Genomic DNA, 13,347 nt, shown 5'->3' on the forward strand with positions numbered 1-13,347 from the left:
GTTGTAATGTTTTTCTATCTTAATGGAAGAATGTGGCATATGAAAACACTGAGTTGAATACAATAGAAAATTGCCTTTTATTCCTGTATGTCTGTAGTAAATTTAGAATGAAGGATTAGGGGCTGTAATGGAAAATATTAATAGGAATCTTGTAGCTTTGATAAAGGAAAAAGTAAGTGGTCTGCAGGAAGACACACCTGCAGAAAAATATTTTTACAGATTCCTTAAAGATTTTAAAGCTTTCAGTATCAGCATGAATGTATTTTACATTTGAATCTAGTGTCCTGAAAGCTTAAAGCTGTAGTTTGTAGTGGGTAAGTACAGAAGTAGGTAGAGTATGGTTTGAGGTTTCAAATTAAGTCACTGATTTCATATGTATGTCACCATCATGCTGTCAGTAACATGGTTGACTTTAGGACCCTGTGTCTGGGGCAGGAAGCGCAGTGCACATTGAGGGAACTCTTTAGAAACCATTGTAGTTAACGTTAAGTCATGTTGTATGTCACTGATACAGTTTGTAGCTGTGTTTGAATTTTTCAAACAAATAGTTTTCAGAAACTTGATGATTTTCCATTGTATAGGAAGGTAGTATAATTCTGGTATCAGATTTGGGCTTGAGTCCTTAGTATGGTACTTTCTAGATGAGTGGCCTTTTGTCAATTCTTTATCATTTTTAAGCTTAACTTCATAGAGTTGTTATGAGCAATAAATGACATACAGTATTTCTAGTGGTTGGTGAGCACAATGCCTGATACACGACAAGCACTCAAAAACTGTTAATCTTTTACTACTGGCCTGAAGACTTTCAAAGTCAACAGCATACAAGTGTAGTACTATATATCATGTTATTCTAGAGATGTTTGTTAACGACTACGCTGGAAATACAGCCAATCACTGTTGTGATGAGATGCATATAGTTTGGGTGAGGGCTGGCAAAGTTTTGGAGGTGAGGTGTCAAGCTTCAGTCATTAACCACCTTCCCTTCACCCTCTGTTCTCAGAAGCTGTGAAATGTTGGCAGAAATGTTTTTGGAGACACTGCTGGTTGATGCTGGGCCAGACTTAGGTGTCTGTTACTGGTGAGACCTAGGAGTTTCCCTTGACTCTTCCCTTCTCTCTCTACGTCCTGTCCTGTCCCGTCCTGTCGGTCACCTCAGTGTTGCGGTCACCTCAGTGTTGCCGACTGAGCCCCTTCGTATTTATCTGACTCACGTCTTCGTCTTGCCTGCCGCTGCTGCAATCAGGCGCACATCGCTTCTCCTCACAGTTAACTGTGAAAGCTCCCTCACTGGTCTTCCTGCTTCCTAACTAGGTGGCATTCTGCCCTGCCTCCTATTAGACATAGCTTCCTAAGACGCACATTTGATGACGTCAGCAGGGGTAAGAGCTCTTAACTATAGCATCAAACTTTCCGAGTTCAAATCCTATCTCTGCCTTGTGTGATCTGGGCAAATTATCTGTGCTTCAGTTTCTTCTTTTATTAAAGAGTAACTGTTCAAATCTGACCCACAGTCACCTGGGATAGCTTAAAAAAAAACATGTTGCCTCGCTCTCACCTGTTTCTGGTTTCCTAGATTTTGGGTGGGGACAGGAAATATATAACGTATAACACGCCTCTCAGTTGGTTCAGATATCCTTTTACGAGTCCTCCTGTGGCCCCATGCACGTGATTGCCTCTAGGTATTTGTACTCTCCGTGTCTGGCCAACAACTTATAAAAGCATTAAATTTCTTTATGGCATTTAGCATTTTCCAATTCCTGGTTTACTGGTTTGCTGTCTGTCTCTTCAAAGCTTCTTGAGGATCAATCCTGTATCTTCCATGTCTTGTAATGTAATCTTAAAATTTATACAGTTAAGTCATTTTCTTGAGAAATTCTCTTTACTGAAATGAAGCCTCTTTATAACAAGGTGTCCATCACTGGGGGCCATGTTGCATGAGGTCTTGGTTTTCTTACTGTCTCATTTATTTGGATTCATCTACCTTTTCTACTGTGCATCTCTGACTGATCTCCTTGGTTTTCTGTAGGTTTTAACTGAAACTTAGTTGGGTTTACTTCAAGAAATATTGTTAGGTGAGGACATTGTATGATGGAACCAGAAACAAAAGCAGAAATGTAAAAGGTTATTAGCTGGTTTGTTCTGAATATTTGGGTATTTCGTGTGTTTTATTTAGTGTGGGGTCATGTTTTGCTCAAGGCGTTTAAACTTTGTGCATCTTAGTTTTCCCATTGGTAAAGTGCAGTATTAGACTAGCTGATCTCTAAAGTTCATTCCAGCTCTAAAATTTCCATTATTCCAAGTAGAAATGCATAGGTGTCCAAATATTTAGGTTATTGATAAATTATTAATAATCACGTAATAAGGCCTGTTTTAGCTTTTAGGTTTTCTCCGTTACGTAAATAACTCCAGATACACACAAAAACTTTGGTATTAACAAAAGTTAATTTTCCTTTCTTAATTACCTGGAGCACTTCATTATAGCTCTTTCTGATTTGAATGTAACTCAAAAATTTTATTCAAGCAGATGGAGCAAGGCTGATAAGTGGTAATAACTCAAGTTGTCATGAAAGAACTTGCCAAATGGTTTTTTTCAGTGGACTGCTGACACATGAAAAAGATTAAAAAAAAGTCTCTGTAGGTGAATGTGCTAGTTTTGCCCTTGAGTAACATTTAGGTCTTCTTTGTTTTCATTTAAGTGCCAAGGATGACATTGATCTTGATGCCTTGGCTGCAGAAATAGAAGGAGCTGGTGCTGCCAAGGAGCAGGAGCCTCAGAAGTCCAAGGGGAAGAAGAAAAAGGAGAAAAAGCGGCAAGACTTTGAGTAAGTATATTTCAAATACTTTTTGAGTATTTCAGATTGCTTTTTATTAGATTTGGTGCTGGATTCACTTACTAAGCTAATTCAGTGCCTCAAAATATATTTTAATCTTTTCTAGTGAAGATGATATCTTGAAAGAACTGGAAGAATTGTCTTGGGAAGCGCAAGGCATCAAAGCGGACAGAGACACCACTGCAGTAAAGGTGAAAGATGGTTGCTCTCCCGCTGGCTGCCAGTGCCGGCCTTAGGGAGCTGCTTTTGGAAACTTGGGGCAACGTGTATATGTCAGTTAAAAGTTTCTACAAATTCTGATGCCAAAGGGGGAAAGCAATTTTTGGAGTAGAAGTAATGTCATTTAAAACCTTTCACAGATAGAAAGATGCTTTATTTGGGAATCGAAAGATATTTTGGGGTATGTTACCTATTCATAAAATTGTCACTTTTGGAGCTAGAACATTTCTCACCTCTACCTCCGATTTTCTGTATTATTTCTTCTTCATCCTTTGAATTTGGAGAAACCTCAAAAAACTGGGAAAGTGATAGATCTTTTTTCTTCTTTCAGTTTCCCCCTTTGGCTTTGTGTGCCCTTTAAAGAAGGTCGTAGATGAGAACTGTGATCAGTGCTGGCTGCAGAGCACCTGGATCTGACAGTCTCAGTGAATGTGAAGTGTGCCCGAGGCCTGGGCAGCTTCTGGTGCTTGGTCGAGTTTTATATTCTTTTATATTCTTATGAAAAAGGACCTTATTTTGGAATTATTTTGCGAATTTTTCCATGTGTACTTAATGAAGTACATGACTCTGAGGAGTCTTATTTATTTTTAAAAATAAAGTGTAATTCTAGTAATATTTCTAACAATGGAAATTTTTTAGCCAACAGAAAATAATGAAGAAGAATCCATCTCCAAACAAGATAAAAAAAAGAAAGGCCAGAAAGGCAAAAAACAAAGTTTTGATGATAATGATAGTGAAGAATTGGAAGATAAAGATTCAAAATCAAAAAAGACTACAAAACCGAAAGCGGAAATGTACTCTGGGAGTGATGATGACGATGATTTTAATAAACTTTCTAAAAAAGCTAAAGGGAAAGCTCAAAAGTCAACTAAAAGGGGGGATGGGTCAGAAGAGGATGAGGATAACAGTAAGAGAACTAAAGAGCGTGCCAGAGTAAATTCTTCAGGGGAAAGTGGTGACGAATCAGATGAGTTTTTGCAGTCTAGAAAAGGACAGAAAAAACCCCAAAAAAATAAGTCAGGTCCTAACGTAGAGAGTGGGAATGAAGACGAAGATTCCTCCTTCAAAATTAAGACAGTGGCCCAAAAGAAGGCAGAAAAAAAAGAGCGTGAGAGAAAAAAGCGAGATGAAGAAAAGGCCAAACTGCGTAAGCTGAAAGAAAAAGAAGAGTTAGAAACTGGTAAAAAGGATCAGAGTAAGCAAAAAGAACCTCAGAAGAAATCTGAAGAGGAAGCTATGAAATCCAAAGTGACTCCTGACCCTGGAGCAACCCCTGCCTTTGACGAGAAAGGAGAGACGCCCACAGCTGCTGAAGGTTGGTGATCTGTTGAGGAAAGGCAAGAGGTGTGGATTCATACTTAGTCTAAGTTTTGATCATTATGCCCCAAAGTCATTTCCTTATTTGTCCTTGGTTATAAAGGTGCTTAGTTGTAAGAAAGCCTTTTAAAAATGACATCTAAATGCTCTGAATTGATGTTTATTATTAAACATTTAAATATAGTCTAAAATGTCTTTCAAATGGTTTGTGCACAGAGCAGGATTTTTATAGAATTTCACTTTGAAAAACAATTTTTTGCTGTTGATGGAGAGTAGAAGTTGCCTAATGAAAAATTTGTTCTTCCTTTTGATAACTCAATATCAGGTAATATCTGAATTCTTTCTTGTTTTTAAAAAACCCAATTCAATCTATGAAATCTAAAAGTAAAAACATGCTAAAATTAGTTAACATCTTTTCAGCAGTAGTGAGCCACTGTTTTGTACCAGAATCAATTAATGAAAAATAAGCTTTCTAGCTAAATGTCCTCGTCTTAGTTGGAATAAAAGTAGTTAAAGATAAAATGATTCACATAGTGTTTCTTTAGACTAGAAAACTTTTAATGGGAAAATTGACAGGTTTTTTTAACCACTCGAATTATTATCTGGACGTATTTGAGGAGAAACACCAAGAAAGTAGCTTTATAATCTTTAGTGTTTTAGCATAATGCTGCAGAGTTCTTAGAATATAATTATGTTTTTGTATTCTCCTAATATCTCCTTAAAGTGGGCCTCAGTCATATCATCCCCATCTTATACAGATTCAAAACCAGCTCCAGAATTGAGGCAGGAATTCTGACACCCTGGATTAAGAGCTACGTTAGATACAGTCTATCTTGTCCCTCCTGTCTTCTTGTATCCCTCAGGACAACTCAGAGCAATGCCAGCATTGTAGGCTTTGAAGGAGGCCGCCTGGGTTGTTCTGACCTGTTCTGGGCACACGGGGACTCACAGGTAACTGGAGGCTTGTGCCTGCTGCTGGCGTGAGCCGCGGCCCATCATGGTCCCAGAATTCTGGGGTTTGCGCATCCCCTCAGGAAGAAACGTTTTTTAAAAACACTTTACCACTATTCTTTCTTTGGTAGATGACTATGAAGGAGACAAAAAGAAAAAAGATAAGAAGAAGAAGAAAGTAGAAAAGGAAGACAAAGAGAAAGAGAAGAAAAAAGGGCCTAGCAAAGCCACAGTGAAAGCTATGCAAGAAGCTCTGGCTAAGCTTAAAGAAGAAGAAGAGAGACAGAAGAGAGAGGCGGAAGAGCGAATAAAACGGCTTGAAGAACTGGAAGCCAAGCGTAAAGAAGAGGTACGTTTTCATGAACATACGTTCATGACGTTACATTGTGTTTAACCTAAAAATTGCTTCTCTATAAAATTTGTCTAACCACTAGACATTTCATAATCGTGTGACAATTCAGTTACATTATTGTTCTGATTTAAATAATAATATGAAAAGGTACAGAAAGTCCTACCTCTATTTCCTCAGGTACAGACAGAAGTTGCAGTGTATCATTGCCAGCACACAGTCTGCTCTCTGTGATACTAATTAATAATCATTATGTACAACATTTAAAATATTTTCATTTGGAATCTCCTAACATAATACTTTGCATGTACCTTAAAAGCTTTGTTTGGCATTTGGCTTGTTTACATTTAAGTTTTATAACTGATTCAGCCAGTACAGTTTTGTCTGACATGTATTCTTTTATAGGAAAGATTGGAACAAGAAAAAAGGGAAAGGAAAAAGCAAAAAGAAAAAGAAAGGAAAGAACGCTTGAAAAAAGAAGGGAAACTTTTAACTAAATCCCAGAGAGAAGCCAGAGCCAGGGCCGAGGCTACCCTCAAACTTCTCCAAGCTCAGGGTGAGTAGTGTTTCCCCTTACCAGCGTGGTCTAGACACTTCTTGTGTAATTACTACGTCTCAGATGGTCAAAGGAGAACTGACCTGAACCAGAAGGCGAACTCCTATGAAATGCTGTGAAAAAGTCCAACAAAAGTGTAAGCAGTAGATGAGATAATTTCATTATTTAATGAGGTGACTTCTACAATAAAAACATACGTGTAAGTGATAATATGTTTATAAGTAAGTTTTTTTGTCTCTCCAAATGAAGAGAAATAGAGAAGATAGTAAAATGAGTCTCCGTGTACCCATCACTCAGTTTCAACACTTGTCAACATTTATCATTCTTGTTTTTTCCCCTTCCACGTGCTTTTTTCCCCCTGGAGTATTTTAAAGTAAATTTCAGGTACCATATTATGTTACTCGTATTTTACTTTAGTATGTATCGAAGGACATTTTACTTTTTAACATGAATAGAGTACATATTACATCTAACAAAATTAATTCCTTGATACCTGATTTTCTGTCTATTTTTAAGTTTTTCCTCTTGTCTCCAAAATGTCTTTTATAGTTGCTTTGTTCAAATCAGGATCCAGATTAGATCCATGCATTGCATTTGGTTGATAGGTCTGTCTCGCTGATAGATACCATTACCATCCTGTGTTTGGCATGCCATTTATTTGTTGATGATACTGGATTATTCTCTGTGATTTCTCATAGTCTAGATTTGTCTAACTGCGTTCTCCTTGTGTGGGCTAATAGCCTTCTCTATCCCTTGTAATTTATGAGATCTGGCAGCTAGGCTACTTCCTAGTGGTGCTGTACACTTCCTGTTGCCTCATTGATCTTCACTTCTGTTGATGTCAAGAGTGATGAGTGGGTTTAGCTGTTGGCAGCCTTGTCCATTATAAAAGTTCACCATTGCCTTTTCACCTCGTAATTTTAGTGTCCTGTTGGTGATCATTGCCTATGTGCAGTATTTCATTAGGAACTGCAGAATTGTGATATTCTGTCACTTCTGCATTTATTAGCTAGAATATTTTTCTAAAGAAAATCTTTCCCTGAAATACTGTTCATGCAGGAAAACCAGGATAATTACTTCATTTTTTCCCTTTCTTTATTAATTTTCAAAATAATAGATTGGTGTTCTAGCAACCTCTAAGGATGACCAATGAGTTTAATTTTGTTTTGAGATCATATCATTTTATTTTAATAGAGTTTTATACAGTTGACATGTTTTCATCTCATGAAGTCATTAATGTTTTTGATACTCAAATTGTACCATCTTTGGCCAGTGGGAGCCCATTCTGACTTGTCCCGTGACTGTCACATGACCACAGTATTCTTTGACCTCTTCCTTGTTTTCTAACACAACAAGATATCTCAGGTTCATCGTGTACATTTTATGCCCAAGACCTGGAATTAACTTTACCCAAAGAGCCCTGGTTCCTTTTAGTTTAGAGACTGCAATCTGAACATATAATTATGTTTTGACAGGTGAGATGCTTTAAAATAGTGTTTTTGTTTCATTGAGAAGAATTATTGGAACCTCCCTTAATTTCCTATCCCTACATTCCAGGGACTTTTATATTACAGTAATTTTGGTGCTTTTGCTATGGTTACAGTGATAGCTACTGTTTATTATATGTTTAGTATGTAACTAATGCTGTAATAAACTTTTGACATTGTTTCCTCATAAAAATCATACAGATATTTTTCCTCATAAAAATCATACAGATATTTTTATTCTCATCATATAGATGAAGAAATGGAGACTCAGAGAGCTTAAACAGCTTGCCCAAGGTCCTAGAGCTGAGATTTAAACTGATCTGTGTGACTGCCTCTTTATTCTGCATTATTATGTTCAGCTGGGAGCAGTAAATGTAGAGAAACACAGTACTTAGATTTCAGAAAATTTCATGCTGAATTGGGGGAAAATTTCATTTGAAAAATAAGAAATTAGAGAACAAATTGGAGTACAACTAGCACTCAAATCGTCAGGTTTGACTGGTGACTGACTATCTGAAAGACTAAACACTCTCATGCAGTAATTAAGATGGGACCAAGCAGGAAGTAACTTGCCAGTCTCAGAAGTGCTGTTTTATGGAGTAGTTTGACTTGTACTTCTGAGATTGGAAGAAGATTACAATATAAAATGATGAATTTAGCATCAGTCTTTAGGACGGGCTTGAAAGAGATGGCCTTTCCTGTGGCCTGTCTGGCCCCAGTCTCCTATTCTTCACAGTGCTGCCTACTGTTTGCCTTCTTGTTGGCTCCCTAATGTCTATTAACAAAAAGGCCAAGCTTCTTAGCATGATGTTAAAGACCTTCTGCAGTCCACTCACTAAGTCATCTCATGGAAAGATACTGCCGTGTTATGTGTCACCATATCTCAAAGCAGCCGTGTTTGGTAAAGATCACTTACCACATTCATTACCTAGAATAATATAAAATTTATTCATTGAACCCCAACTCTGTTCTTAAGAGAGTGTAAGGTATCTGCAGGTATCTGTTTTCAGGTATTTACTCTGAAATGTGTAGCAGGTTACCTTTTCAATCTGTTTTGTAGCTTGTAACTACTAACCATATATAGCAAGTACTTTATAAGTAATTTGGAATTAACTCACTTCAGGCAAAGAGCTTCAGCAAGAATTTGATTCCCTGTTTCCCTGAAAATAAGACCTAGCTGGATCATCAGTTCTAATGCGTCTTTTGGAGAAAAAATTAATATAAGACCCGATCTTATTTTACTACAAGCCAGATCTTGAAAAAAATCAATAAAATTGATGAACTTCTTGATTAAGGAAAAAAAAGACAAATTATTGATACCAGGAGTGAAAGGGTAGATAGGGGTATCATTACAGATCCTACAGGTATTAAAATGATAAGGCAGTACCCTGTGCAACTCTGTGCTCATAAATTTAAAAGCTTAGGTAAAATAGGGCCATTCCTTAAAAGATGCAAACTACCAAAACTCACAATGAAATATATAACCTGGATAGTCTTATATCTACATTTCTCCCTTTAACTTCAGAGGATACTATCCCTCATGAACAAATATGCAAAAGTTCTCAACAAAATGTTAGCAATTTGATTCTAGCAATACACATGTGTATATGTGTGTATGTGTATTTATACGTATTTATAGATAAGGATAATCTGTTATGACCCAGTGGGTTTTATCCTGGGAATGCAAGGCTGGTTCAGTATTTGAAAATCATTGACTGTATTGACCATACTAACAGACTAAAGAAGAAAAAGACATGATCATCTCAATAGATGCAGAAAAATCATTTGACAGATTTCAACATCCATATATGATAAAAAATTTAGAAACTGGGAATAGAAGGGGGGTATCCTTACTATGATAAAGGACATCTACAAAAATCATAACTAATTTCACTTAATGGTGAATGACTGGATGCTAAACCCTAATATTGTGATTAAGGCAAAGATATTTAATTTATAAATTAGGCATAGCAAGAGATTAACAGTAACTAATAATAAAATACAACAATTAATATACTGTTATAAGAGTTATGTGAATGTGATGTCCAGTTTTAACCACAATCATTCCACATTGCACTGGTATGTCCTTAGCTCGAGCAATGAGGCATATAAATGGAAGGAAGAAGTAAAACTGTCTATTCACAGATGACAGTTGTCTACACAGAAAACCCCATGGAATCTACACTCCAAAAACCTCAAAACCCTACAGCTGGTGAGTGAGGTTGACAAGGTTGTAGGTAAGGCCAGTATGCAAATATCAATTGTATTTCTGTATGCCAGCAAGTAACAACTGAAAATCAAAAAATTTTAAATATTTACAGTATCAACCCTCCAAAAAGAAAAACATTGAAATAGTTATAATTCTAATATTTGTGGAATTTATCTGCTGCAAACTATGAAACACTGGTGAAAATAAAGATCTATATAAATGGAGAGCCGTTATATTCAGGGATTGGAAGAGTTGATATTGTTAAGCTATCAGTTCTCTCAAACTGATTTGTAGATTCAGTGCAATCCTATTTAGAATCCCGCAGGATATTTTGTGGCTATATATAAGCTATTTCACAAGTATACACGAAAAGATGCAAGTATTTAGAATAGCCAAAATATTTTTGTAAAGGAAAAAACTTGGAGGACTCACAGTGTCTGATTTTAAGACTTACTATAAAGCTGCTATAATCAGTATAGTGTGATATTGGCAAAAGGATAGACAAATAGATTAATAAAACAAAACTGTACATAGGTGGTCTGTTGTTTTTTCCCCCCTTGATGGTAAAAGGCAATTCAGTAGATAAAATACAGTGTTTACAACAAGTAATAATGGAACAATTGGACATCTGTATACAAGAAAAATCTAGTCCTAAGTCTCACTCATTATTTAAAAATTAAGTCAAAATGGATCATAGATATAAATATAAAATACACAGCTATAAAACTTTTAGAGGAAAACAGGAGAAAATCTTTGTGACCTTGTGTTAGGAAAGGAATGCTTAGTTACAACTTTAAAAGCATAATCCATATAAAGAAAAAAACTGATAAAATTGAAGTCCAGTTAAACACTTTCTTTCCACAGAAGATACCATTGATAGAATTCAAAGACCATACCTGAAAATATCATATCTGACAAAGCATTAATATCCAGAATATATAAAGATAAAATTGAACAATAAGAAAACCAACAATCTTATTTGAAAATGGGTGAAAGATTTGAACAGACACTTCACCAAGAAGCTAAGCCCCTGAAAAGAATGCTCAGTGTCATTAATCATTAGGGAAATTCAAATTAAGACCACAATGAGATATCACTACACACTTATTAGAATACATAAATTCTAAATACATTAAAAGACACCTGTGTTTACCAAAATGCCTGCAAGGATGCAGAACAATTGGAATTTTCGTACATTACTCGTGATAATGCAAAATTGTAAAGCCACTTTGGAAAACGGAGCCGTTTCTTACAAAATTACATATTTATCTAATGTCCCTTTATCCCGACTCCAAAATATTTACCCCAGAGATACATTTGCACAAAAACCTACATACAAATATTCATAGCAGCTTTATCCATAATTCTCAAAAACTAGAAACAACTCAAATGTCCTTCAACTATCTATTGAATAAAGGAACTGTGGTCCATCCATACAATGGAATGCCACTCAGCAGTACAAAGAAACAAAGCATTGGTACGCACAGCAACGAGGGTGACTCTGAGATGTCTTATAATGACAGCAGCCAGACTGTAAGATTTTTGTTCCTGCGGCATTTTGGAAACTGCCAATCTTTGGGGGTGAGAACAGGTCAATGGTTGCCAGGGGTAAAGGATGTGAGTAGGATGTGACTCACAAACACCTGCATCTTCATTGTGACGGGCTGCATAACTACGTATTTATCAAAAGCTGTAAAACTGGACACCAAAAAAAATGGAATTTTAATGTGTGTAAAATATGAAATACCTGATACAAAAAAGAGGTTTTTCTGTGAATGTTCTTTTGTAGTTTAGGGTTTGTATCTCTGAGGTGAATAAAATGTTACCTGTTTAGCACTTCTTAGGTGACATACAGGTAGTAGAAATCTGATCTTTTCCATTTTTATCCCTCAGGTGTTGAAGTGCCATCAAAAGACTCTTTGCCAAAGAAAAGGCCAATTTATGAAGATAAAAAGAAGAAAAAAACACCACAGCAGCTAGAAAATAAGGAAGGTTTGTTGTATACAAAATAGCCTATGATTTAGAAGCAATTTTATTTGCCTTTTCCCACACTTTTAAAACAGAATGTCTTTTAAAAAGAAATCAACAAATCAGAATTGCATAATAAAACTTATTCCGTATTTCTGATTATTGTTGATCATTCTCAACTGATTCAAATGACAGGGTGATGGAAAAGTACTTTTGTTTGAAAAATCTGGATCCTACCCTGTGAATAACTATCTTTAACTCTGAAAAGCACAACTATCATTCTTATTTTTTCTTTGTTTTTTTCTCAACCTTCTGTAATTTTGCATTCTTTGAGCAGACAGAAAAACTGCTGATTCCTGTAAAATACATGACTGATATTTAAACATTTTCCAAACTTGGTAAAGAATTTGGGTTTACACTCGTTGTTATTCATACTTAACAGAGTAAGTATCCTAACAAATTACACACTGCAAAAGTATTATTAACTTGGTTTCTGCCCTTTATTCAGTGTCTGAACCAATAGAACTAAGTGCTGCCATAGAAGTTGTGGAACAAGGAGTGCCGGAAAAAGAAGAGTCCCCACCTCCTGTTGATCCAGGCCAGTAGTGTTGGCTAATTAATTCCTATTAAGTAGTGTTGATGTATAACAAGGTGGCTTAGTTATCATTAGTTTGGGGAACCAAACATCTGGCAGGATGGCCTTCTTTCTTTATGGTTCTTTCTAAACCATTTCTTTTCATTTCCACTTTGGAAAAGTGTAGTAGTAAGATTTGAATCAATCTTGTTCTTTTCAGAGGTGATAGTAAAATGTTTTGTAGAGAGGATCGAGGTTTTTGGATTTTCTCTGATGTTTGTTTATGGGTCAGAAATCTTGGGTGGTGCCAAGAACACATGAAGATCTTTAATCCTTCTGAAGCAAATTGGAACATTTTACATTAGAACTTAACAGTCATAAAGATTGGGATTTTTAAACCTTAGATATCAGCCTGTTTTTAGTAAATCAATAAGAGGATTGAACTTGTTCATTGTATGTGTGTGTTTTGAGGTTGGAGAAAGTCTCTGGCTTTCTTTCTCATTTTTAAGATAAACATTGTACTAATTCATGAGACTGGTTACTGATAGGAGATCTAGAGGCTATCCTAATCAAGGTAAATCCAAGAGAATCTTGAATGTTTAAAGACAGGAGTGGAAGTGAGGTTGTAAGAGGATGTCAAGAGTAACCCACATTGCGGAAATTATTGATAGTGCCTTTCTTTTCCCCCCTCCTATTCTCAGTGTAAAAAGGATCATTTACCTGGGCACATCTTCACTTAGCATGATGAAATTAGAGAAATTCAGGTTGATATGCTTAATAGCAGCCCACTGATTTAGGTGACATTTGCAGCAGCAGAAAGAGCTGCTAATAGAAGGAAGTTTTGAGCACCTGCTCCTGACTCATTTCCCCCTCAGCATGACTTACG

General features: G+C 36.2%; 1 protein-coding gene across 1 annotated transcript in view; it reads left to right on the forward strand.

The window, feature by feature from the left end:
• The window catches only part of EIF5B (eukaryotic translation initiation factor 5B), a 62,966-nt gene that overhangs the window by 24,065 nt on the left and 25,554 nt on the right, over positions 1-13,347 (forward strand). Inside the window, exons 2-8 of the mRNA XM_019753827.2 lie at positions 2,697-2,822; positions 2,938-3,022; positions 3,690-4,365; positions 5,450-5,667; positions 6,073-6,223; positions 11,813-11,911; positions 12,396-12,485. Of these exons, the coding sequence (XP_019609386.2) occupies positions 2,697-2,822; positions 2,938-3,022; positions 3,690-4,365; positions 5,450-5,667; positions 6,073-6,223; positions 11,813-11,911; positions 12,396-12,485 (1,445 nt within the window). The remainder of the gene's footprint in view (positions 1-2,696; positions 2,823-2,937; positions 3,023-3,689; positions 4,366-5,449; positions 5,668-6,072; positions 6,224-11,812; positions 11,912-12,395; positions 12,486-13,347) is intronic.

The sequence above is a fragment of the Rhinolophus sinicus genome, linkage group LG05 (assembly GCF_036562045.2).
Source record: "Rhinolophus sinicus isolate RSC01 linkage group LG05, ASM3656204v1, whole genome shotgun sequence".
Lineage (NCBI taxonomy): Eukaryota > Metazoa > Chordata > Mammalia > Chiroptera > Rhinolophidae > Rhinolophus > Rhinolophus sinicus.